Source organism: Ailuropoda melanoleuca, chromosome 19 (genome assembly GCF_002007445.2).
Source record: "Ailuropoda melanoleuca isolate Jingjing chromosome 19, ASM200744v2, whole genome shotgun sequence".
NCBI classification, from domain to species: Eukaryota; Metazoa; Chordata; class Mammalia; order Carnivora; family Ursidae; genus Ailuropoda; species Ailuropoda melanoleuca.
Window position 1 is genome coordinate 26698489 of NC_048236.1, and position 27885 is coordinate 26726373.

Here is a 27885-nt window from a genome sequence, read left to right on the forward strand (position 1 = left end):
ATGTTGACAAAACAGGCCTTAAAAAAATACTGTAAAAGACATGCTTAGCTGGATGTTTGAAGATATGTTTTTAGGCATGTAAATTATTTAAATACATTTTAGTATAAAATGTTTATAGCTGCCTTTCACTGTGTGATTAACCTAACAGTTCACATTTGAAATAGTTTCATAATATTAAGATTTCCTAGGGCAATGTAACTCAATTTCTTACCAGAGGATAAAATCGGCATTACAGTTGTGTCAGAAAGGGTTGTCATTTCTTGTCCAATAAGTGGCGAACTCTCTCCTCCATCAAACATTCCAAAAACATTTACTTTATAGGTGGTACCTGCCCTGAAATGTTAAAATGTATAGTCTGTACGTGTACTGGCTCAAGTGGTAGCATATTTGGCTTTATTAAAGACATTCATCTTGATTTACATTCACTTAAAGCACGTTATAACATACTGCTTTTAAACAATGGGCTTTAAGAAAATAATTTAAACGTTGTATTTGCAAGGTAACATAAAGTGCCTGGCACATAGTGGGCTCCGTACATTTCATCCTGTCTAATCTGATAAAAGTAAATAGTGAGCGTTTATATAGATTTCAGTACTGCTGAATGAATGATTGAGACAAACAAATTTCCCAAAAGGCAATCCACAGTAGTCCATTCTTCCTACTGCAATGAATGTAGGGTGCTGTTCAAACTCAAACTTCCTTGTTTTCCACTGCACAGCCTCAAGCGAGACCTTTAATCAGCCCACCCTGTCCCAAATCCTGCCAGCTGGCACCGAGCACAAAGTCCTGCTTCTCTGTCCCATGGCCCACCCTGGAAGGGGATTCATACTCAGCATCTCAGCGTGAGTCACCTGGGCCTTTCCAGAAGGCACAAGAACCCCCACGCTTCCACGGGTCTGGCTAAGGACAAGCTGCCTTTGGTGAAATCGTATAATATGGACATTAATTTTTAAAAAGCAGGATGTTACTGAAAAAATGCCATTCCTGATCACTTAATAACAAAAATCATTAAAACATTACAAAAACTTCTGCTAGCCTCTGACTCCTAACCTCAACTTCAGCAAGTCCAAGAATAAGAGAACAACTTCTGCTGATTCTAAACCCTCTGCCAGCAAACAGACACATAAGTGATTATCTGTGGGAGGCCTACTAATTTCCATAAATTATTCAATCTTTTAACAAAAACTGAATACAGTTCATTCCTACCTAAGTTCCTCCAAAACAACTGTATTGTCATATGGTCCAACCACTAGCTCCCCCAGTCTTCTGTCATCCCCTGTGGGGTGGAACGTGACTTTATAACCCTTTACTTCCCCAGGAGCAGGCTCCCAAGTCACTCGGAAGCTTGACATGGTTGGGTCCGACGTTTTGAGGTTTCTGGGCGACTTAAATCGAGAAGCTGTAAGGATAAAAAGATCTTTAAATATTATCCATAAGACTAAGCTTTGGGTTTTTTATTCTCCCCTACAATAAGAAATTGAATTAGAAATATCTAAGTGATATACATGGGAATCATCACATACATCACACTTCAAATTTTATATTTATAAAAACAGTTCAGTCAGGTAGCACAAGATATAATACCCAATAAAAACCCTGATAACGAAGTGCTACCCAAGTGGACATATAAATAATTCTCACAATTGAGAAGATTAGATTAACATTAGAACATTAATATGTAGAATCATTTTACCAGGAAGTAGAGTGGTAAAAATAGAATGCTAATTAGGCATCTTATCTAATTATTACAATTTAACTTATTACAGAATTAATTTTAGACATTTACAAATAAAGTAGATTCATGAAAGCCTTCCTTTAAAATATTACCCTCTTCCCCCCGCAAAAAAAATTAGTTATTTTATACCTGTCGTTCCTGATCCTTGCCTAAGCTTTCCTTCTCCTGTCTTATACATTGGGAGAACTGTGATGTCATACGTAGTCTGGGGTTGAAGTCGCTTTAACACTGTTGAGGTGACTGTGGGTGGCACTTTGGCAACCATTTGTCTCCCACTCCCACGGGGGCGATACACAACCCGGTAGTTGATGACTTTCCCGGGGGCCGGTTTCCAGGTAACTCTCATTGTGTTTTCTGTTTCTTCATCCACTTTCAAGATTTTTGAATCCTGAGATACTGTGAGATAAAAGGAAGATTACAATGTATACTATGTTGAAAGAAAATACACATGTCTACTTTCCCATTTATGTGCAAAGAAACTGTGGTTTCTTAAATATGTGTACTGTGCTCTTGCTTAGCATTTGATCTCTCATAAATTCATCATGGCGTGTGAACCTAATCTCAGTGAGATCACGGTAAGATGTTTTCTCTTTATCTAGCTAATAACTAAAAAATGGAAGTTCTTATTGCACGGATTTCCTTTTGCATTCTAGAGACTTTAGTAAAGAAAACATCCATTTCCGGAGATGAGCTTTTAGAATTTTTATTATATCTCCAGCTGTAAATAATTCCTGTGGCAATCATGCTGTGGAGAATACTAAAAATCATGAATTTAGGGTCAGAAATACTACTTGGGTCTTTTCAGAAAAGGGTACAGTCGATAAATGACTAGCCAGAGTTGACTATCGTTAACACTATTCTTTCTGACTGCCATGGACATGTAAAACTATGAACACAAGAGAATAGGAAACTCTAACACATAAATATATCTCAAGGGCCCTAAAGATACATTGGTATACACTGAGTGCTTTAGGAAATGCTATCTATAAAAAGTGTTTCATAAATATATAATCAATATTATTTGTTAAATAATGTATACTAATATCTCACAATTATCAATAATTGTATCAGAAACAGATCATCCCACATCCACAAATAGCCAACACACATCTCTTTTCTTTCACATAGAGTTTATAAGCAAAAGTATTTCACTCAGTTCAATAATCTTTTTTTTCTTAAAGATTTTATTTATTTATTTGACAGAGAGTGAGACAGCCAGAGAGAGAGGGAACACAAGCAGGGGGAGTGGGAGAGGAAGAAGCACGCTCCCGGCAGAGGAGCCCGATGTGGGGCTCGATCCCAGGACTCTGGGATCACGCCCTGAGCCAAAGGCAGACGCTTAACGACTGAGCCACCCAGGCACCCCTCGGTTCAATAATCTTAACATGCAAAGGTCATAAGCATTTTCTATACAAAGACACTAAACTGAAGGAAATGTTGCAAAGAACGCTTCTTAATCCTATGAGGAATTTTCATGTTCAAATAGGCAAGGACCACTTGAACAACTAAAAAATCTGAATAAACTAAATGTATACATTGAACAACATTTTTCAAACATAGGACATCAGGCCATATAGGACAGTGATCCCTGAGAGATAGAAAGGAATGAGAGCAAGATTTACAATTGTCCTGGCTTATTGCTTAGAGATAATTTCCAGCCCCAGTCCAGAAAGAGAGCAACCAGATGGAGCCTGGTGATCTCACTTAATTGAGGAGATGGTTCTGTGAGTCAGGGGAGTCCAAGGCATCTAGAATTGCAGAGCAGAGTACTGAAGAAGAGATGGTGTAGCAGAGGGAAAAGCTCCAAAAATCTGCAAGAGGTCCTCCTGGAGTTCTCAGCCCGGTACTAATCAGTGCATATGTAAGAGGAAACTACCCAAAACTAGAGAAAGAACCATCCAAAAGGAGCAGAGGAACAATTAATTCCTAGAGTTCATGCAGGTCCCCAGTAACGCCCCACTAATGGGGTAAAGTTATCCCTAAACTAAAGGATCCTCTGCTCTAGTTCTAACACAACTTACATGAAAGCCTGAGAAAAATTAAACTACTTCCAAGTAACTTGACTGAATCCCAGAGCAAAGCTTAAGGATATTGGATATTTATAAGAGTGTAAAAATATCTGGCACCCAGCAAAGTAAAATCCGCAAAGTCTGGCATCTAATAAAAATACCAGGCATGCAATGAAGGAAAAAAATATGACTTATGTTATAGACTGAATGACTGTGTCTCCTCAAAATTCATTTGTTAAAGCCTTAACCTCTAATGCAATAGTATTTGGCAATGGGACCTTAGGGAGGTAATCAGGGTTAAATAAGGTCATAAGAGTACAGTACTAAATCTGATGGGGTTGAAATCCTCATAAAATGAAAAGGAGACACAGAGCATACTCTCGTCCCCTCCCCCCTCCTCCACCCACATGCAGAGAGGAGGAAAGGCCATGTGAGGACATAGTGAGAAGATGGCCATCTGCAAGTCAGGAGCAGAGTTCTCACCAGAAATCAAATTCTGCCAGAAGTTTGATCTTGGACTTCCAAACTCTAGAAATGTGAGAAAATAAATTTCTGTTGCTTAAGCCATCAGTACATGGTGCTTTGTTATGGCAGTTGGAGATAAGACACCACCCCATAAGAAGAAGAAAAATCAAATATATAGAAACAGAACCAGAAATGACATATAGGACATAATTCTTCAAAAAGGACAGTTAAACAGCTATGATAACTATATCCCAGATGTTGATAATGGCAGAAGAAATAGTAGGCATGTTAAGTAAAGACACAGAACATATAAAATTAAAGACTCAAACCGAACCTCTAGAGATGGAAAATACAATGTCTGAGATGAAAGATACACAGGATGGTACTGACAGCAGATTCAAAATTGCAAAAAGAAACATTAGTGAAACTGCTAACATGATAATGGAAACTATCTGAAATGAAACACAAGGATTGAAAAACTGAACAGCACAATAGTAAGCTGTGTGATAGGTTCAAATAGACTAACATACATGTATAATTGGAGTACCTAAAGAGAGTGGGTGTATAATAAATAAAGTATTTGAAAAAAATAATGATCTACATATTTTCAAATTTTATAAAACTATAAACGCACAGATCCAAGAAGCTCAATGAACCCCAAACACAAGCAGCATGAAAAAAACTACATCAAGCACATCAGAAGCAAACTGCTTCGAATCAGTGCTAAAAAGAAAATCTTAAAAGCAGCACTGTAAGCATAAGGTACAACATATCTTACCCTAGTTTTAATGGAAAACTTTGGATTTCAGGGAGAAATAAAAAGCTACATTGGCATCCCATGAGTAAAAAGCAAGATTTTTCACTTCACTGATAGATTTGCTACACGCTATAAAATGCTTCAACAGTCACATTGTAAGTTCTTTTCACGTTTTGGAAACTCTCACGAGATGCTTTCCAACACCCACTGCACCTCTGCTAAACCAGCTGCCATAGACTCGAGGTCCAATAGAAAGGTTCCCATCTGCTGGCTTTCTAGCCACAATCCATGGTTTTCATCGTATCAACAGTCCGCACACCATATTGCTGAATTTTAGGTAAAAGCAATCCTGAAAATACTTCCAAAATGTCCCCTTGGAAATCTATAAGAAACTCTAAGAGCATGACCTAGTGGCTCTGCCCAGTTATCCGTACTTTAGGATTCATCCACTACCTAAATACCACATCTGACTCAGATTTCTCAAGCACTTTATAAACTGCTTTACTTCCCACAAAGAAAGCAAAGTAAAATTCAACAAAATGGTAGTAGCACAAAGGAAGTTTCTTGCCTTCTCTCTTATCTGCTTAGACGTTTGAGCAGTTTGCATAAAAATAAAACTCGAAAAAAAATGTACATTTCATTCCTACCTAGTCTGTTTCTAGTTCAAAAGAGGCCTTTCTGTTCACTTACCTTTAAATCAATCAATTAGCCAAGAAATACTGACGATTTCTTAGAGTCTTAGCTTCTTAGAGATGAAAGTTTATTTAGGATTTCTACTAACATATTTGCTTTTGGCTAAAACATATCCCCTGCGGAGATTTTGAATCCCAAATAAATATCTGAAGACCGCTCTTTTTGGAAGAACACACAATGGAGGAGAATTTTTGAAAAATCTTCCCTCTAAATAATATACTTTCATAATTGCTCAACCACATGAGCTGTATCTTTACTCCTACAGATAAATTTAGCTAAATGTGTCATATCTGGCCTAGTTTGTATCATGATTTCTCTTTACAACAAATAAATCTCTGCCAGAAACAGAGATGAATTTCTGCCAGATTCTTAAATTACACCAACCAATATATTCAGACACGAGATTTCATTTACTACCATGGAAACCAATCATGTGAATATCTGAGAAATAGGGCTTTTCACATATTTAAATTTCCAAAAAGGACTCTGACTTTTTTTAATCTGGTAAATTTTGACACAATTTTAAATTTAGATACATCCTACTGAGTTTGCCAGTGATTAAAAAGAGAGATGAGTTCTTCAGACAACTCAGGCCAAAAGACTTTAATTTAAGGACAACTGAAAATCAGGATATGGGGCTTATCTGAAATTGCTCATGGCACTTTCCTGTCCCCTCCTCTACGAGAAAAATCCCTCAATCCCTCCATTTCTTTCTAATAAAAGGAAATGCAAGAATAGCCCATTCTTTCCCCTTTTCCTAAACCCTCCCAGAACAAAAGGAATAAACTTTTCTCCTATAAATGCTTAGAAATGCCTATACTTAACAAACGGCTTCTTAGGGAAGTGAATTAAGGAATGTTGGTGCATTTTTCACCAACCAGCTGATAATAAATTCAAAATTTATTTTTTCATTCAAAATTATTCACCAGAAAGAATATTAATGCCATTAAGGTAAATCTGAGCCACCAGAACATTGAGGGGATTTTCGATTTAACCTTACCAAATACAAGAGGGATAAAGTGAAGTCTCTAGGATTGGTCTTGGGTATATAATAATCAGTCTCAACAGCCACTCTCATGTATCAAGCAACTCTAAGTGGCTAGGCACTATTCCTGGTGCTCTGCACATTGTTATTTCATTTAATCCTCAAGACAACTCTGAGACTGCAATCTACAGATAAGGAAACAGAGACTCAAAGAAGGTTAAGTAATTTGCCCAAAGTCATACAACTATAAATGAGCCTTCATTCTCTTTGTCTCCACGGCTCTGAACTTTGCACTAGTTGAGTTTCTTATCTAGTTGACCATCCTATCAGGGAAAAAAGACAGAGAGGGACAAATACAGGTAGTTGGATGGGATTCAATATTTCAAAATGTGGTATAATTTTTATACAAAGGGAACTAAACCAACCTGAATTTAAACCACAGTCTTTAAAGGTCTTAATTTTTCATCCCCATTTATCATATAACGAAAAATAAAGGCAAGTGATTAAACTGTCACTTGAGCTGACAGCTATTAGGTAGCCCCAACACAGAGCCAAACACACTCGTGATGTTACCTACATTCAGTTGTGGCTTCTCCATTTAAAGGTTCTCCTTCTCCACTGCTGTAAACTGCAAAGACTGAAACCTTGTATTTGGTCTCTGGCTGCAGATTTTCTATCACAGTGTGAATTGCATCTCCGGGAAGACTTTTCTCTCCAGTCTCAATATCATCATAGAGCGATTTCCATGAGACCCTGTAACCTCGAACCATTCCTGGAGCAGATGTCCAATATGCCCCAATTGATGTGTCAGTGATATCTTTAGTAACGAAATCCGTAGGTGAACCACGTTCTAGAATAAAAATTACAGGGGAATGATTTTTCAATGTGTACTAAAGAAGTAAATATTCCTTCATCCTGGTGGACATTCTAACTTGCTGGATTCAAACTCAGTTTGGCTAAAGTTGCCCATTTCTTCTTTCTGAGCTGTCTGTCCTGTTCTGTCAGTGGAGCAGATTGATGGAATAAAACTTTAGGATCCTTTCTGATTCCCGCATATCACCCTGGCCCCCACATGTTCAGTCAGGTTGTAAGGCCCTTCAGGACAAGGATGCCATCCAAACATGAAAGAGTACGTGCCTAAAAAATGTGTTCTCCAAGGGAAAAAAGGCACCGAAATCCCCAAATCCTACCCTATGTCAGTCTGCTTTATGATACAGCCCATTGTTCACAAAGATCTTTATTTCTTTACCATCTTTTTTCCTCTGATGTAATTTAAACAAGCTCAGTTTCAAGGTATGATCTTTGATAACTTCAACAATTTCGTATCACTTGCAAAAATTAATTCCAGCATCATTTTTTGGTGAAAACTCTCTTTGCTCATGCAATTTAAAAGCAGAAGTGCAAACTTCCAATATAGCTTAACTCTAATGAAACTGAAAACCACCAATTCTTCTGGAAACTCAAAAGCGATTAGTCATCAAAATAAAACACGCCACTTGTTCTAGCTGATCGAAAATGTCTGCTACTAAATTTTGGCTCTTTCAATTAAAAAAAAAAAATACAACCCAAATGGAAAAATATGGAAACCTCAACTTAATAGGAAGCACAGATGTCTTCCAATGAAAGCCTCACTTTCCATAATTTAAATGTAAGATAAATACACAGGTCACTTTATACTGGCTACCTTTACTAGGGTTTATGCCACAGCATGACATAAATATAAAACTATCTGCTTCTACAGCATACATTTCACCAGTAATCGTTGTAAATTCAAGCAAATGATATATAATGCTGTTACAAGATTTTTGAAGACTATTACTTTACTTGAATCAAAGAGTAAAAATGAATACCTTAAAAATACTCATAATTAAACAGCTAAATTTCAACACAAAGAGTAAAGATAACAATAAGTTAAAAAAAAGAAAAGAAAAGAAATCTGGGTAGACAGAAACCTATCATATTGTAGAATTTAAAGGGAAAAATAAATAAAACAGGAGCTGGGCATCCTACCAGACCCCAAGCACAAATGGAAAATTCTAACTCCATTATAAATAACTGTAACTGCTGACAGGACATCTCATCTCTGGAGGGAAATTAGCTACATATTTCACTGAAACCAAGAATACTTATTTTCAAGAACATACTGACTTTGTTCCCTCAGTACTTCAGGCTAATTCTCACTTGAAGGCCTTCTTTTACTGTACTGGCTACTTAAATGCCCACTAGATCCTTTCATCTAGTTTAATTGTTTTTTGTGTCTTATTTTGTTTAGATCATTGATATCCCAGCAACTGGTCTCTAAGATTTAAATGTGCAGCACGTTTCCTTTGCTTGATGTACACCTTTTTTTTCCACATGGGCCCCTTCTAAATTGCCTAAATTGCAGTTAGGAATTGCAGCCATTGTAAAATCGTTGTACTTGAAAGTGAATGAACTTAAATGAGCTAAAAATGGCATTGATGATATTCCAAAAAAGTATAAGATGAGTAAATTAGCTAGACTGTGGGAATTATCTTCCAAATTAACACTGGAGTAGTTTACAAACAATAATTTCAGCTTCTCATCTGCTCCAAGGTTGTGTTTCTCAGCCCGTTTTCCTCCCTACTTCGTATAGCACTGAGTTTGCGACATTATTTATTACCATGACAACAGACATCAATCTCACAAACACAGGCTAATGATTCCACTGTGAGAAAATAATAGGAAAAGAATTGTGGTTGAAGCAAAAATACATTCACAAAGATATTTCTGGGCTACAAACAAAAGGAGCCTAGTTCACTAGACATGCATTCCCATGGATTTTAATCAACTGTTTTAACACTGTTCAGAACCTGTAAAGCTGGAACAAAATACTGGTGAAATTGCAATAAAGACGTTTGCAAGGTTTATCAGTGTCCCAAAAAGAGTCAGTAAAAGCACTTTTTTAAAGTACTAATGTTATACTAACTAAAAAACACTCTTAAGTTCTAATTAATGGCATGAAAACACTAATTCCAATAAGCACTGAGTAAATTCTCAATTACAGAAAACTATCCTCAAAAAATTATAGAATTGCCTGTGACACCCAAAGGCGTTATCTACAGACACTGACATTGCAACATTCCATGTTAGTAACAAAGAAATATGGAATCCAAAGAAAGAAGAAAGGCATCTCCAGCCAGAGGCCAAGATTGAAAAGATAAACTTCTTCAATAAGCTTCTTATACGTCAGTCGGTTTGCTAAGAATATTCCTAAATATTAAGTTTATACCATTGTCAAACACATTGGTAAACTATTTTTCTCCAAAAAGCTAGAGGGTTTGGAATTCTAGCTGCTGCATTACACCCAAGAATTTTGAGAATATGATGTACTCATGACAAGTAAATTTTATCAGACCTATAACCCTTTAAAAAATATTTTTTAAATGGAATCTTGGCTTGGACAAATATTGGATTACAAAAAAATGAAGCAATTGAATTGCACCCTGTGATAAAATCGGCAGGCTGTGAAGTGGCCAAGCTGGTCTTAAGACCTGGTGTGCAACCAGCTGAGCAGGCCACCAGCAGGCTCTGTCACCTCCTAGGGCCCTGGGGCAAAATAAAGGGACCAGATTTGATAGGATGCACAGAATCACCTGGGATGCCAAAGAGTGGGCCCTGCCCAAATCATATAAATTGGAATATCTGGAGATACACCTAAGCACTGATACTTCCTAAAAAAAATCTTTTAAATCTCTATTATTCTTGGGACTCCTGGGTGGGTCAGTCTGTTAAGCATCTGTCTTTTGCTCAGATCATGATCCCAGAGTCCCTGGATCAAGTCCCACGTCCAGCTCCTTGCTCAGTGGGGAGCCTCCTTATCCCTTTGGCTGCCGCTCCCCCTGCTTGTGCTCTCTCTCTTTCTGACAAATAAATAAAATCTTTTTTAAAAAATCTCTATTATTCTCCTCCCCCTACAATTCTTTTTTCTTAGTCCCCTACAATTCTTTATTCTTTTCTAATTTCTTTCTTTCCCCTTCTTTCTGGTATTTCTCTCTGAGGCCTTAGGGAGGCATTTATTTGGAAGATGTGGTTGGTCAGTGCAGGAAGAAACCCTCAAGCTTGCTTTCACTCTGAAATGAGGCTCCTTCAAAATAAAGACAGGTGTGGTGAGGGCAAACTGATCAAAATCGTTGGGCCCAGGGATGCTGTATGGGACGATCTGTTGGTTTATACATTATGTGGATTTATGACCACACCCGACGAATTGCCCTGTAGGTAGTAGACTGTCTCAAGGCTGACCCTCAGAGAACTGAGAAGTTGATCAGATCTTCTCATCACATCCTTTCCATCCCATAACACACATGGGATGTTCACTGCTCTCTCCTTCCCTTCATCCTGTTTCAAAAGGAAATGGCTCTCAACACATGCTTCTTATTCAAGAGTTGATCACATTCTCCTGTGAATGAAGTTCAATTCAAGTGTTATCTAGCCAGGCATTTGCTTTGGGTTAAAATACTGAATTGTAGGTTTTGTCCTCAATCTAAGGAACTTTGAACATCCATAACACAGGAAGAGATTATTTGGCCTGGTTTGCTTAGACTGGGTTTGGGAGTCTCTTTTTAGTGAATCTGGGAAGGAAAAGGAAAGAGAGAGGAATGAGAAAGGAAAGATGTCAGAAGACAAACCTATAGCCTTTCTGCAGGAGGCATTACTGTATCTCAACAGGGAAAGCCATACACAGGTCCAGTGAATAGGAACCAAATCCAGTAGTCTTTTTGCCCCTTTGTCACTATGCTACCCAGAACCTGGATCCACTTCTGCTCTAGCAAAGGCTTCCAACTTCCTCAAGTTCCTCTTTTTGCTCTGCCCCAAGACTTATAAATTTTTTTTTATGATGTTTCAGTTTGTTCAGGATTTCACGTAAGTGGCATTGTTTTCAATAATAATTAATCTCACGGTACCTGTTTTCTGCTGTTCTGGGGTATATGCCTATGCTTTCTATATTACTTTTATTTCTGTAAGGGAGTTTCTGGCAGTCTTTTCAAATAAGTCCTCTTCTATAATGATGGTGTGCCTTCAACTTTATCCTTCTCAGTAGTTTTCCCAGTTACTCTATTCTCCCCAGTATAGTACCAGTATAGTTATAAGGAATAGCATTCTTTTCTGTCATACGTTTAAACACACAAAATTTATCAGTGTTTTGAAATTTTGATACTCAGCATTTCTGCTCTGATTATAAACCATATTTAGGTATATTCAAAAGGCATTTTTCTCATGCCTGCTTGTATGCGTCTCTGAGCTTCTACTGTGGGAAGTAATTTAGACAGGTGCATTTCTCATGATCTGAACATCCACAAGGGGTTGATTTCCACTTTTTTCCACATACAAGGCCAAAGAACTAATGCCTCATTTAAGTAACTTTCCTACATTTCCTTAGCCCTTTTCCATTTGCTCTCTGAAAAGCAAATCATCATCCAATTCAAATATAATTATAACACAAATTAGCCAATGATGATAACTGAAAAATTAATCATAATGAAATGAAACTGTATAAATTGTTCCAGTCGGCTTTCATTGAGTTTCACATACCACTTTCAAAAATAGAAGTTAAATTGAAAATGTAATGTAAATCCTCTTCTAAATCAATTTGTCTTTTCCGTTAGAGCTCAGCTCAAAAGTCATCCAATTTTCCACAGCAGAATACAGAAAACCTGCTTCCACGTTTATGTGGAAACACACTTGATTTACAACCCCAATGAATCAGAGCCACCATTCCAAAGTACAAAGTTCACTATTGATAAGCAACAACGACATTAAGCAACACATAGTTCTTGAAAACCTCTTAACAATTAAATCACCCTTCAACCTCAAAGCCTGTATGAGATTTCTTCCGTAATTGTTATATCTCCAATGTGATTTAGATATTTCTCCGATGAGCCATTAATGCACAGGAAAGGAAATATGAATTGCTGTTTGGTAATTGTGCTAAAATTCCCTGGAAACCTCAGCGTTGTGATACCCAGAATGTATGATTTTTTCAAATTATGAGATAGTAGTAAATCTAGGGAAACAGAGACCTTATTTAGTCTGTCTTGGAGAGGCCCCATGTTACTCAACATCATGCAGAGGAATTCCTGTGATGTGCTAAAAACCTCATTGGAACAAAATGTCAGCTGAGTGAACTTGGTTTGATGTACAGGAAGCTGTCCGTGTCTAAGACATTGGCAGGTTGCTATAGCAACTGAAACAAAGGAAATTTTTGAAAAGTCATCTTTTCCATAGCCAAAAACCAATAGTCAAAAACAAAAAGAACCATATTATTCCCAAACTGAAATTTTCATTCATTTGTGGTAAATCTCGGAATTAAAATGGGCATTATTCATTTCAAAGTTTATAAGAGCAGGTATTCCTCTCTCTACACACTAACAGTGACAACTAAAAGTTCTATCACGACCTAAAGTACACTTACATGTACAACAGTCCTTTAGTAATTACGTTAAATCTATTTTGACAACAACAACGGGGGGGGGGGGGGAAAAAAAAAATAAACCNCCTCTAAAGTTTGGATCTGAAATAGTAATAAGCACTGTCTTTGTGATTCTATTTCATACAGTACTAGCACAAACCATCAACTTCCTCCATGCCAATGCTAATAAATCTCTCTTCCAGGCACAGGGGGATTTTCTGATCATTGGCTACATTTCAACAAACTAGGAAACAGATTCAATTTAGGGATGGTTGCAGACCACACTAAATATTTTTTTATATTTTTTGATTTGAATAGAATGCACTTGAGGCGATCTATACAATTTTCAACCTACAGAATGCGCCTGCCACCTGAGCCATGCCTCTGGATGGAAGAAACATTCCTTCAAGGTCTGCTCTTACCACCTTCTCTCCCAAGAGAAAAACAGATTAGAAAAACAGCAGCCCTCAAAAGCGGTTGCCTGGCTCTGTTTCTGGCTTTCCATTCCCTGCATTTACCATCATATCCTGTTCCTGTATATGGTATGTGGATTTGGCTGAGTTAACACAATAAAATGAAATGGAATAACCAGGGGCAAAGATCTTCTACTATTTTAATTTAGTCACAGCTATGCTTTCACATATTTGTCAAGTTTACCACACATAATGCGAGGGGATAAATATGTTCATAAAATCAGGCTGGCAGCATCTTATGTAATCCTTCACTGTAGTAAAGAGCTTTGGTGTAAATGGGGAAAAAATGTATTATTACCACTTAGTTATCAATTAACTATAGTTAATCATCTCGCTTCCCTCCGTCTCAGGAAATGAAGAGCAGTAATTTTTAAGATTTATTTTACTACCCATGTATCTCCCTTGGAGGTAATTTCTGATTAAATGTGAGTGTGTGTGTGTGTGCGCGTGCTCGCGCACGATGGACACACACTCACACATGCATACAAGCTGGTAGATTTTCTNCGCGCGTGCTCACGCACGATGGACACACACTCACACATGCATACAAGCTGGTAGATTTTCTATACTACTCGTACAAAGCTATAAAATTAGAAACAGTTTAGCCATACACCTGGCCCAGGAAAATCAAAGCCTATTAGAATGTGTTTGCTGTTAAATTAAAATGTGTGTTTTGTTTCCTAAAGATTAATATATCATTCTTAGCAAAAATGCCTAATTTTTTAACCCCAAGAAAATTCTGACTATGAATATATTTTTTAAAGTAAGAAAATGCAGAAAAATATCGGAAGGTTAAAAGGTACAAGAAGAAGCAAAACTATTAAAATATTTCCAAGATATTCCTTACGAGGGAGAAATTTTCACAAACACGAATAATCTACAATTATTCCGGAAAAAACAAAAGCTCAAAAGTTTATCCTTAAAAAAAATACTACAAACAATCTATGTTGAAAGCCTTTGGGAAGCACAAGAGAAAGAGAACTTCAAAAGGTCAAAACAGAAGAACAAACTTGTCAGAAATTCTGGATGTTGCTCCAGATACAAAGATCACATGCTTTACTGTTCGGATTAGGTGTCTGTAATTAAGGCAATTTCCATTTCCACCTCTTATTATTTTCAAAACTTTAGTGTAGCTAATCAATATCTCTGAAATACTTACAAAAGCCATATTTTTAGATATCAATTCTAAAGTGAATGTCATTTCCTCCTGATGAATTTTTATATACGTATAATGTTTTACAGTTCCCAGAAAGTTTCACTTACAGTGTCCCATTTGATCTCCACAGTAAATCTGGGATGCAGGGGAAGAAATGATCATGCCCTCTTTACAGATGGGTAAACTGAGGCTCAGAGGGGTTAAGGAGCCATTGCAAGGTCACATGGCTAAGCAGTCAAACCAGGACTCTTCTAGTAATCAGTATTTTACACACTGGTATTTAATCTTTCATTTAAGTCCTCTTTTAAAAATAAATTTCATGGACTATTAGAATTAAACTCCTGATTACTGTCAGAGATAGATTGATTAAAATATTTTTTGGCTATTTGTTTTTAATTTTTGACTAATCTTGCAGTTTTAATGAAACTGCCTCCTGTGGGTCTTGTCCCTATTAATTACAACATCTACAAACCTCCAAACTCCAGGATCCTCCAAATTTGACAGACATTTTACCTAAACTCACTGTGACTTAACATCACAAAAGATACTTCAGATTCATTTTCTTCCTATAAATATGTTAAATAGGTCATATAAAAGATGGTGATAACAAGAAGGAATCAATCCTGATTTCCCATTTAGGCCCCCAACTACAGTACTGACACATTATCGTAACCATCACTGATACTTTTTTTTAATATCACAACATTCTTATTGTGGCTTTCTCTCTCTTACACAACTTACTTTGTAGTTGCAGTGAGTTAAATGGAAGCTGCCATTATATTTCCAAAGATTCTAAGAAATATGAAGCCCACTGACAATTAAGTCTGGAGGACAAAGGACATAGCCCCAGTCTTGTTGGCGGTTCTTGCTAAATACTGCACGAACTTCAAACTTCTAACACAGAACTGAATTTTAGAGGTCATTTAGAAAACAAACAAAGCAGAAACATGGATCCTCACATTAATCAAGCTAAATGGTTTTTGTTTTTTTTTTTTTTATATATTATATTATGTTAGTCACCATACAGTACATCCCCGGATTCCGATGCAAAGTTCGATGCTTCATTAGTTTTATGCATGGTGAATGAGAAGAGCCTCTGAGTCTGCAAGTGTTCTGTCTGCTCCTAAGTGATGGAAACTGCTGTGTTACCGTGGGCAACCCAAATTCTTTTCATCCACACGTGTTTCCCAAGGTCGCTTCTTACTCCGACTGTCACACTCCTATTCTCCACTTACCCAGCCCATGGCATTAGGAAACTAGTTCTATGGCCTTCTTATGCACTCAGCTCCCCAGTACACCTCTTCCTGATCAAATTTAATTTTTTACAGTTGCTTACATTCTACATCTCTGAATAAGACACAGTTTTGTAGCTGCTTACTTTTCAATACAAATTCTTTTGAAGAGAAAGGATAGCACATTTCTAGATTTGATTCTCTGCAAACATTTTCAGCTTCCTAAATGCAATCACAAATCAACTCAGGGATTTCTATGAAACATGACAGTAATTACCTTCGAGTGTCGTTCCTTCACCATGAAGGGCATCTCCGGCCCCAGATGCATACAAGGCCGTCACCGATAAGGAGTACTGTGTCCCTTCGTTTAATCCTCTCAGCACAGTACTGGTCGTATGTCCTCTCACAGTGACCTCTTGAGTTTCACCCCCTGCCGCTGGGACGTACGTGACGAGATACTGTTTCACTTTCCCCGGTGCCCCGGTCCAAGATAATTTCATAGTTGATGTTGTAGGGTCAGAAACTCTTAAGTCTCTTGGGTTCCCTCTAACTTCATTAAAAAAACAACAACATTGAAATTCATTGTTTAATAAAATGACTTCAAAAACACTTTGTCGCTTTGTGTCTGCGTGTGTGCGTGTGCGTGCGTGTGTGCATGTGCATGCGTGTGTGCGTGCGTGTGCGTGTGCGCGCATGCTGCATCAAATTTCTATCCTGAGAGATACTGCAGCAATTGTAACTGTTGACAAGCCAACAGAGCTTCAACATTTCTAAACTGGGCCTTATGTGTTCATAGAAACAAAGCAAAAGTCATCCAATTCCTCTTCTGTGTTTACACAGGTTAGTATCTTTTGTGTTACTATCTTTGACATTAAAAACTACAATCTCTTCTCCGAAAGTGGAACAAAGCGCTACAAATTGTAAATATGTTGATTAGTATCGCAATGTAGGTTTCAACGCCTCCAAGAAAGCCTCAGTAAAAAGGATTTATTGGCATAATGCTATGAACTTCTAAACGTAATGGCCAGGAAATACACTGATGTGATAAAAATAATAAATGACCAAATGCTATCCCTAGAAAAAAAGAGAGGAAACAGCCCAAGGGAGGCCTTGCCTTGGGTAAAACTCAGGGGCTAACTAACCCTTTACAACTACGATTTTTAGCATTTCATGACTTTTCTGGTGGAGTGGTCATGTCATCTCTGAAGGGTTGCAAGTCACCCAACCTTTGGAACAAGCCCAGATACTCTCCACTGGGCACACAACAGCTAGCCACTTTTACTCTAGACAGATGAAGAGTCACTGGGTCTTTTTATGTACCCAGCACAAAGGGCCCTAGATCCCCAACTAGAAAGAGAAAAAAGAAGGTAACGATTTCCCGAAGGGCAGAGAGGAGGAAGAAAGCAGATGGCAAAAGAAAGGGTCTCCACAGGAAAGGCCGTTTAGCTGGGTTCCCCTGGGAGGGAAGTAGTGATGCAGGCCGAGCTGGGGTGGGTATTCCTTATGAGTGTCTGCCTCAGATTCACTGCTTATCAGCAGCATGACTCAAGTTACTATTTAGTATCTTTAGCCTTGATTTCCTTATAAAAAAGGATAATAATATTAACAATTCCATTGACTCTCTGCATGGATTAAATGAGATAATATATGAAAAGCTCTTTGCACAGAACCTGACACAAATAAGTCCTCAATAACGGTTCATTATTGCTTATATGTTGTTGTTGTTATTATTATTATTAACTTTAAAGATACGGAATAAAATGAAAATTAGAAATGCCTTAATTTTTCTCAATGAAATAAATATTAAACATTAACTATTTGCAACAAATATCAGAATCTATCCTGGGAGTCTAACCATGCCATTTAAATAAAAACTGGTTAATATTTAAAAATCTTCCTGAAGAGGTAATAGCTAATCTGTCTCAATGGTGCATAGCAGTTTAATTTTTAATCCATAGTCATCCTTCAATTTATATTGGAATATTTAATAATATTATTTTTAAAAGAATATTTAGGCCATATGATAATTTTATTGACACAAATAAATGCTGTCATAAGTAAGTCAAACCTTTGAGTAACTCAAATCTAAAAGGCTACAGTCCAAGATACTCAGATAATTGAGACAGTGACTCATGGCCTGTAGTGTCTGGGTAGCTGCCTACAGGATCCCTTGAGGTCTAAGGTTTGGGTTGTTACCATATGGTCAGCATATTTCCTCTACCTTCTTCAGTTGCTGCATTTCCCGTCAACGGAGAGCCAGGTCCTGAGAAATATTCAGGAATTACAGATACTTCGTATTTTGTGTCTGGAGTCAGGTTCTCAAGCGTTATCCTCCTCTGATTGGCAGGGGTAGTAACTTCTTTGCTTTCTCCACCAGCAGCTGGTTTATATATAATTCGGTACCTTAAAACTCTCCCTGGAGCTTGAGTCCAGGTGATTTTAAAGCTGTCTGTAGTTTCATCTGTCACCTTTAGGTTTCGAGGTGCTCCTTTTACTGAAATTTGTTTTTAAAAAAAAGTTTATTTTACATAAAAAAATGCAAAACTAAGCTTTTGATCGCTAAACTATAGCATTTCTATAAACAAATCCAAAAGCAGCTTTTTGTCAAACAACCTGGTTACAGCATTCATTTAGCCAGATATTAACTAGATGCTGAAACAACAAATACTGTACAATATGCAGAGAGAAACTAAGTACTGTTAACTTTGTAATCAAATAAAGAGGTACATAATAGTAAAGTTTTAAAATCATAAATATCTGTTAAATGGTAAATTCATATTGACATAATATTCAAGAATAAAAATACTTCATTTCTTGAAATATAGGTAGCCAAGGCTTTCCTTCTAGCTAGATTTTCTCAGAAAAGTAGGAAAATACCTAACACCCAGTTCTACCATATTTACCCACTTGAATGAACTGTCTTATCCAGTCAGTTCCATAGCTAACTTTTTTATCTGTATTATCATTTGACTTGGAGAATAATTAGACCATACATGTATTGGACCAAACACATTGTACTTAATGAATGCTAGCTGGATCTAAATCTTGAAGTCAGGGACGCCTGGGTAGCACAGTCATTAAGCGTCTGCCTTCAGCTCAGGGCGTGATCCCGGTGTTCCGGGATCTAGTCCCACATCGGGCTCCTCCGCTGGGAGCCCGCTTCTTCCTCTCCCACTCCCCTGCTGTGTTCCCTCTCTCGCTGGCTGTCTCTCTGTCACATAAATAAATAAAATCTTTTAAAAATAAATAAATAAATAAATAAATCTTGAAGTCAAATTGCAGTGTGGGTAATGTCCATAGACTCACAATCTTAAATGGGATTTTCATTGAGCCTAAAGGAGAACATCATTTGCCTTTGTAGTTAGTGAACATTACTAATTCATTTAAGGGGCAAATTGTCCATTTGGACCACACATTCAGGAAAGATGAACTAAAGGTTATTGTCTTTTCAGTTCACTGGAGTGAAAGCACAGTGCAATACATCTGCGTTTATCTCACATAAAATTAGAAGTTTATCTGAATAGCCAACACATCAGTAGATCACTTCAGGGAGAAAGAAAGTGTATCCCCTAAGAAAAGCAAGAACAATTGGTGGACTTACAGCCATGACTCATTTAAGATGGCAAGGAAAAAGATTAAATAGCCAGAACAAATGAGGCAGATAAACTGAAGAATTTGAATATAGTACCTCCCCACCCCCCCCCTTATCTGAAGGGCTGTATTCTAAAATCTCCAGAGGATGCCTGAAACCATGAATAGTACTGAACCTTAAAAATACTATGTTTTTCTTATACATACATTTGATGGAGCTTAATTTATAAATTAGGCACATTAAGAGATTAACAATAATACTAATAATAAAATAATTATAGCAATAAACTGTAACAAAAATAACGCGAAGTATGGTCTCTCTCAAACTATCTTATTGTACTGTACTCACGCCTCTTGTAATGATGTGAGGTGATGAAATGCCTATGTGATAAGATAAAGTGAGGTAAATGACGTAGGCATCATGACATAGCGTTAGGCTACTATTGACCTTCTAACAGTAGTCAGAAGGAAAATTATCTGTTTCTGGACTGTGGTTGACCATGGGCAACTGAAACCATGGAAAGTGAAGCTGAGGATCAAGGGGAACTCCTCTACTAGTTTTGAAGCTGAATATGTAATTTTGAACCTTAGATTGCCCAATAGTAAAAAAAAATAAAAATAAAAATAAAAAGACTGTTTATAGGATTATTGAAGTGGTTAAATGAGATAATCCATGGAAAACAATTATCATAGTACCTGACACATAAGTTGAAGGTAAATAATTGGTAGCCTAACAAAGGTACTGAAATTAGAAACTTCCTTATTGTCTAAAGAAAGTTTAAATCTCAGATTTCACTCAGACAATAGGATTGGAAATGTATTACCAAATGCTATTGTTGAAGCCCAATGAGCAAAAACTAGAGTATATATGAATGCAGTTGGCTCTACTCAAAAACCCTCTGGACTTAAATTTCTTCTTGAGACATATTCCCATCCCCATCCCCATCCCAAAGTGCTAAAGGAAAAGGGCCAGGCTCATCAAGCAACAATTTGGCATTACAGAGAAATCATCAGAAAATCAGAAATATTGAGGGGCCTGGATGGCTCAGTTGGTTAAACGTCCGGCTCTTGATTTTGGCTCAGGTCATGACCTCATGGATCTTGAGATCAAGCCCCACATCGGGCTCTGAGCTCAGCAGGGAGTCTGCTTAAAAGATTCTCTACCTCTGCCCCATTCTACTCACTCTCTCTCAAATAAATAAATAAATAAATAAATCTTAAAAAGAAAGAAAAAATCAGAAATATCTAAGTATGGACTTCTAGATTATTCTACACAAAAATCATAAGAAAACAAGTCAACTTAGGCCATTATTTTATTTGCTGGCCTTCGGGTAGAAATATACCTAAACCATGCACAAAAAGAAAAGATCAATCTTATTTTAAAAATCTTCCAGAGAAAAAAGATTCTCTAGCTTTTATCAGCAATATATGCCAATATATGCCATCCTTGCTGGCAAATACTTCTTTGGAACTATCTTAATTTCCTCATGCATCTGTTTGAGCTTCTTCACCTATCCCCAGTAAAAATAGAGAACAATTGACATGCCTTTTACTATTTACAAGTAATTGCCTAGTCTTAGTCTTCTCATAACCATGTTCCTTGGTATCCTTTAAATGTCGAATATAATGAAATGTATCAGAAAGTACTCAATTCTGTACAGTAAAGAGGACATATCTAAACAAATAATGCTTATTTGGTAAATTTTGTATACTCATGTTCTCAGCATCATTATTTACAATAACTAAAAGGTGGAAGCAACCTAAGTGTCTGTCCATGGGTGAGTGGATAATCAAAGTGTGGTATACACATATAATGGGATATCTTTCAGCCATAAGAAGAAAGGAAATTCTGATGCATGCTATAACATGGATGAACTTTGAGGACATTATACTAAGTGAAATAAGCCAGAAAATAAAAGGTCAAATGCTGTATAATTCCACTCCTATGAGGTACATAGAGTAGTTAAATTGATAGAAACAGAAAATAGAATGGTGGTTTCCAGGGGCACTGGGGCAGCAGGAAGGGGTGGAAATCAAGAGTTATTTTTTAATGAGTACAGAGATTCAGTTTTGCAAGATGAAAAAAGTTCTGGAGACGGATGGTGGTAATGGTAGCATAATAATATGAATGTACTAAATGCCACTGAAATGTATACTTAAAATCATTAAAATGGTAATTTATATTATGTGTATTTTACCCCAATTTTTAAAAAGAAAAAAAATTTGGTGATATATTTGCCATCACATCCACAGATAAAATCAACAAAATTCAGAAGTATTTGAACATAACACTACTGAAATATGGGACAGAAAAATCTGGGTAAGCAGTATTTCAAGAGTTAATTCCATAATTATTAACAGTTCTCTATACCTCTTAACCTCAAATTCATCAAAATAAATCTAGGGGCTTTTTCATAAAGTTTTTTCACTTTTTAAAAAGATGTATGAATAGCTGTACTTTATATATGCTGACTCTTAGCAAAGGCCTTCACCATCTCCATAGAGGAGATGGTTATTTCAAACTGTAACTTGGTTCTACAATAAATTGCTAGTTTTTGGAAAACAGGGTCAGAAACCCCATCTCACCTTCCACAGTGGTCTCCTCTCCAGATAAGGGAACACTGAAGCCATCCTCATACTCTGCAGTCACGTTGACTAAGTACAGGGTCTCTGGCTTCAGGTTATTGAGAATGACGCTGGTGCTTGACGCTGGCTCCACCACTGTGACCTCATCATCCCCTGTAGCGTCCTTGTAGGTGATGTGGTACGAAAAAACATTTTCTCCTGCGGGAGACCAGTTAACTTTGAAACTGTAAGAAGTTGTCTCAGAAAAACTAAGATCCTTTGGAGGCACATATGCTATTTAAAAAAAAAAGAAAAAAAAAGACACATTTTAAGATGTTTAGATCTATAAAGCAAAAATGGACCTGATGACTATGCTTCTGAAATGGCTTATGTTCATTGCGGGAATAGTCATTGAGACAAATGTACTGACTAAATATTCCACACATGACCACTCAGAGAAGGCCTCTCATTTACAGCCCTACCAGAAGGCCTTGATCATTTATCTTGACCATTCGCAATACTAAGCTACACTGTTTAAATGATTAACTAAAATTTAATTTGAATTGGGTTTCTAAACCAAAAGCAGTAATGGAATGGTCCTGTCCACAGCTGGAATATTGAAACAGTAACAGACCTAAAATGAACAGCTATATTTTTCCATTAATTCTTGGCAATCAGATATTAACTTTTGGTGGTAGACAGATATTTCAAAGTAATGATTAAGGAACTCTTCCTAACAAAAGAATATTCATTAAACTAAATCATAGGAAGAGCCAATGTTTAAGACACACTACTGTTCTCAAGGAACATACAATCAAGTTGGAAAGACAGGAGAGTGTGACATTATTAACAAAACAGAGTGGTACCTATGAACCCCGGATGACTGGAAATGACAGTAAGTGTTACAGCACTTAAGTGTTAAGCACTTAACAGTTAAGGAGGGCTTGATGAAAGAGATGGGACTTTTAACTGAATGTTGACAAATAGAATTTGAACAAATGTAAAAAAGAGGATAAGGAATTACAGCTCTGAGGAACAGCACACCAATGCCCAAAATTGGTCCAGGGCAGGGAACACATAAGAAGAATTCAAAGGTCTAGGATTATGTTCTCATCACCTAGTAGACACTCAACTAGAGGTTGTTGAATTCAATATGACAAATAGGTGTGATAAAGTTGGTGCCCCTTCTTAAGGATCTAGGAGCAAAAATATCTCATGATTCATGGTAAATAGCTTTTTCACCAAAATACATGATCCATACCCAGGAAAAAGTCATATCTCAGAGCTAAATAAACTACGCTCAATAGATTTCTATCAGAGAGGAAAGTTACTTTTTCCTGGATGTAAAAAGAATCGGAGAAGCATATTATCCACAATTTTAGAATGAAAAATGCTTTGTTCATGAAGAGGTAATTTTGACTTGACGTCTGCTAACCTTTTTTCTTTATAGCTGCCAATTCTTGCTCAATTCTAAGGCAGATAGACTGTGTGAGTTCAAAAGATATTCTCTGAAAAGCATCAAAATCTTCCACTGTGAACACATGGGTCTCAGCAGGAGGCGAGGCAATAGCTTCTAATTCAGAGCGAACAGCATCCTTCACACCAACTGCAAAGATTTCCACATCCGAATTCCTTAGTTTTATAGCAGGATCTCTGAAAGCATCTGAAGATTTCCCATCAGTGATAAGAATCATGACCTTTGGTACGTTTCCTCTTGAACCCTTGCTAGGCACAAATATTTTCTCTCTGACATAAGTCATCGCTTTCCCAGTGTTTGTGGATCCCCCTCTGTAGGGGAAGGTGTTTATTGCTTCGATTATATCTTCAACTTTGGTGAATTTTTTCAAAGTGAACTCAGTATGAGGATCCCGGCTGTACTGGACAAGACTTATCTGTACCCTATTTGGTGAAATCTCAAAACTTTTTATGAGAACTTCCAGAAAGGCTCTAACTTTAACAAAGTTTGCAATCCCAATGCTATAGGAACCATCAACCAGAAATACGATATCGGCCTTTATGTCCACACCACGTGAGCATTCTGTAAAAAGAAAAAAAGCCCATTAAAGTTCAAAAAGTATAAATTAATCGTTAAATATAGATATCTGGTTTTCTTAATAAGCACACTTATTTTAAAGAAAATTGTTGCAAATATTTTAAAACTAAACCTGAACCACTAAGACATACTGTCAAATGGACCATCACATATACCAAACCCAATGATAGACCTATTCACTCACCCACTTGAACTTTCATTGGCTGAGTCTTTTCCATTATTGAAATGGGTTCACTGGATGTCAGTCCCTTCATGGCAGAAACACTAATCTGGTATTCTGTGTCTGCTGAAAGGTCACGAACACTGAGAATGGTGGTCTGCGGTCCCACACTGAGAGCGTGCTGTCGGCTTCCAGCAGTCATTGGTGTAAGAAGGACTTTATAGCCAGTCACTGGGCTAGGAGATGGACTCCAACTTAGCTTAATGTATTTTGATGAGACTTCCATGGCAACCAGATTTGAAGGAGGTTCGATAACTACAAAGTAACAAGCAGAACAGTGATTAAAAACAGTGAGATGCGGGGGTGCCTGGCTGGCTCAGTTGGAGGAGCATATGACTCTTGATCCTGGGGTCATGAGTTCAAGCCCCATGTTGGGTGTAGAGATTATTTAAATAAATAAACTTTAAAAAAAAATGAGATGCAACCCTTAGGTTTGGTCAATTCTCCTTATCCAAATTAATCATAAATTAGTCAAGAAGAGTTGTCTAATCCCAACCCTCCACTTCCACCTATACCCATCCAAAACCAAAAGAGACTCAGTGCCAGATTTTTAGTCAGGGAGCTGAGAAAATTAGGAGAAAAGAAAGTCATTGGAAGAAATTAATAATAAGACATTTGATGCTCAATTCTCTGGGACCAAGATTTTTATTCTGGTTTTGGTATTTTATTTGTTGTCTTTATTCATAGGTACCAAAGTAGGCACTTGATAAATGCTTGTTAAGTCAATGACTTACTCAATTCTTTTTCTCTTGTAATGATATTATAAAAACTAAAATATAATCTTTAAAAGACACTTCATAGTACGTAAAGAAAGATAAAGGATTCAGCAGCTCTTAAGAGACAGTTCTTAGAAGTTTAGACAATTTTATTCTCATTTATTTCGAGCCAAGAAAAAACGTTCATCTATGTTCATAATACCACCAAGAGTGACTCAGTGTTTTATAACATGTATAGTAACAAGGTAATATCGATCATCTAAAACATTTCTACCCTCACGCAACATAGAACATAGTCATGTACTTAACAGATAACAAAGTTTTTTAAGATACTTCAGATCCAATTTTCACACTTTTACATTTGTTGGTGGAATCAACTTTCCAGAATATAGTTCCATTTTTTTTAAATCTGATCCTGCAAGAAGTGGATGATCAAACAGGCACAAGTGCTCACAGCCTCCTCAAAAAGGCAGTCAGTCATACGGAGTGCATAAAAATGATGTCTAAAAAGTGACAAGTAGTGGGGACTGGGGGAAGCAACAGATGTGCCAACTGGATGTTTGGCTAAAACTTTTGAGTAATTCAGAGACAGTACAGGGAAAACAAGTCACAGGCTATGCCAGGAAGAAAGAGAGGCCCCAAGGAACAGGGTGAATACCTGTAATGCAGCCCCATGCCTCATACAAGCCGAGTTCAAACAGTGGCAGGATGGACATTTGGTCTATCCTCACACATGCTGTTCCCTGAGAGACAGGTCAGCATTAGAATGCTTAAAAGACTAAGTAAAGGGAGGTTAATCAGGAGAAAGTGGGGTGAAGGGGTCAATTTTGTAATCACACAGAGCAAAAGAATCAGACATTAGGCAGTAAAACAAAGAAAAAGGCTTGGTGCCCATGAAGTAATGAGAAGGGGTTCTGAAACAGAATCAGAGCCAGGGAACGTTGCCAAAATACTTGGGGTTTGGAGATTAAAGAGTTTATATGACTGAAGACGTAGCTATTTAGAACTTATCTTTAATCACTTGTCCATTCTCAGGCTAAGAGGAGAACAATCATGGAAATTGTGACTTTTTAATGCCCAAAAGGATGTTGATGAAACGTCTTCTGAAATGTCTTTTCTTTCTCCCATATATTTAGAAGCAATAACTGATAAAAATGGGAAGATCTTCCAGATGTGGAAGGATCAAACTGACTGATCTTTGAAATATTCTTAAAAGTTTTGAAAACATGCAGAGAATGATGATAGAAAACCCTTTTGTTTCACCGTTTAATAGAAACAGTGTTCTCATTAGTTGATGTTGCCAAATGCTAAAATACATGTCTTCCCAGCCTGTCCATGCTTACATCTGAGGTTAAGATCATTAAAGCAAGTACCTGGAGAGAACGATTATGGACACTCGACATGCGCAAAATGGTCTCAGAGAAAAAGAGCAAGTCAAACTTCTCCAAAAAAGACTTTGAAAAACTTTATAATGATATGAATATTTTACTTCATGTTCCACTGGGGGGGGGGACAATGCAAATGATATCAACAAGTCAAGTTACTGAAAAACCATATAATGGAGTATACAATTGGAAAATCACTGGAAGATGTGTTTGAGTAAGTGTGCCTACTTTCAGAATACCCGTAAAGCTATAAGTGCTATCAAATAATGGAAAAGGTTAACACAGGGGATCACTGAACAATTCACTCACCTTCTTCTCCACTAACCAATTCACCAAGTTGTTCATCAACACCAGAGCACACCTGGGAGATGATCTCATTCTGAATATCCACAATTGCATCAAAATTGGCCACGTTGAAAACGTGGTTTAATGAAGGTGTGGAGGCGATTTGTTTGAGTTCTTTTGCATCTGCAGCTTTAATGCCTTCAAAAACAAAAGGACAAGGAAATATTGAAAAGAAAAATGTGCTGGATTAGGGAAGTTCTTTGCTTTCTCAGTCCTTCAAAAGTAAAGACATTTGTAAATCCTTCTTTGGTCACAAACCAGAATTGCTTTGCTTCATAACGAATGTGCAACTGTTCAAATGACAAAGGCATTTTATAATTTCACAGAAAGTGGCCAGCCAAAAAGGAAAATGAATGGTTAATACAACAGAGCAGGCTCTCATCCCAACCATGCCATCATTTGTCCCTGCCATCTGTAAAGATAATACTTTTTTCTTCCAGAGTCCTGAATGAGCTGGAAACCTCCAAATTCTTCAAGTATTACATAATATAGGAAACACATAAAAAAAGGCACTTAATGATAATACAAGGAGGATCTTTATTAGAATCATTGGGCCAGCATTCTTTGAAAAGTAGAGGGCTGGCAAAAATATGAATACCACCTCACAATGCATAGGCTAAGAGAGTTATATAAGAAAAATACATAAGCAGAATTTTTACTCAAAGATGACATGGTTTAACACTACACTATAAAATGCACTAAACACTTCTAATAGCATCCTTCCTTAAGGAATCCTACCTTTCCTCTTGGTAAGCATTAAGTATCGAGGTAGGTCTAAAGCAAAAATACTCAGCCAAACGTGACCTACCCAAGGAGAAAACTTCAACCCCTATATTTCGAAGCTCTCTTGCTGGAATTTCCACTTCATCCTGGGATTTGCCATCCGTAATAATAATTGCCACTTTAGGAAAGCCAGCTCTCGCTCCAGCAGATTCCGTGAAAGTATTTTTAATTAAGTAATCAATGGCATCCCCTGAAGTGAAAAAGGAACATGTTCATTCACTCCTTACCACACAATTTTGCCAAATCAAAAACCATGTGATTAATTTCAAAATTATTTAACATGTGAAAATTGTGC

At 37.1% G+C, this 27885-nt stretch overlaps 1 protein-coding gene across 4 annotated transcripts in view; it reads right to left on the reverse strand.

Moving 5' to 3' along the window:
- COL12A1 (collagen type XII alpha 1 chain) overlaps positions 1-27885 on the reverse strand; it is a 113980-nt gene that overhangs the window by 71022 nt on the left and 15073 nt on the right. For 2 of the 4 annotated variants that reach the window (XM_034647820.1, XM_019806202.2), the window contains exons 7-17: positions 27616-27780; positions 26772-26945; positions 24326-24616; positions 23524-24126; positions 22110-22382; positions 18154-18426; positions 16210-16482; positions 7222-7494; positions 1865-2131; positions 1207-1399; positions 212-333 (exon numbers count right to left, since the gene is read on the reverse strand). The exons of 1 other annotated variant lie outside the window; for it this stretch is intronic. In XM_034647820.1, coding sequence (XP_034503711.1) covers positions 212-333; positions 1207-1399; positions 1865-2131; positions 7222-7494; positions 16210-16482; positions 18154-18426; positions 22110-22382; positions 23524-24126; positions 24326-24616; positions 26772-26945; positions 27616-27780 — 2907 coding nt within the window. The remainder of the gene's footprint in view (positions 1-211; positions 334-1206; positions 1400-1864; positions 2132-7221; positions 7495-16209; positions 16483-18153; positions 18427-22109; positions 22383-23523; positions 24127-24325; positions 24617-26771; positions 26946-27615; positions 27781-27885) is intronic. One more of the 4 variants, XM_034647821.1, reaches the window with a different exon arrangement.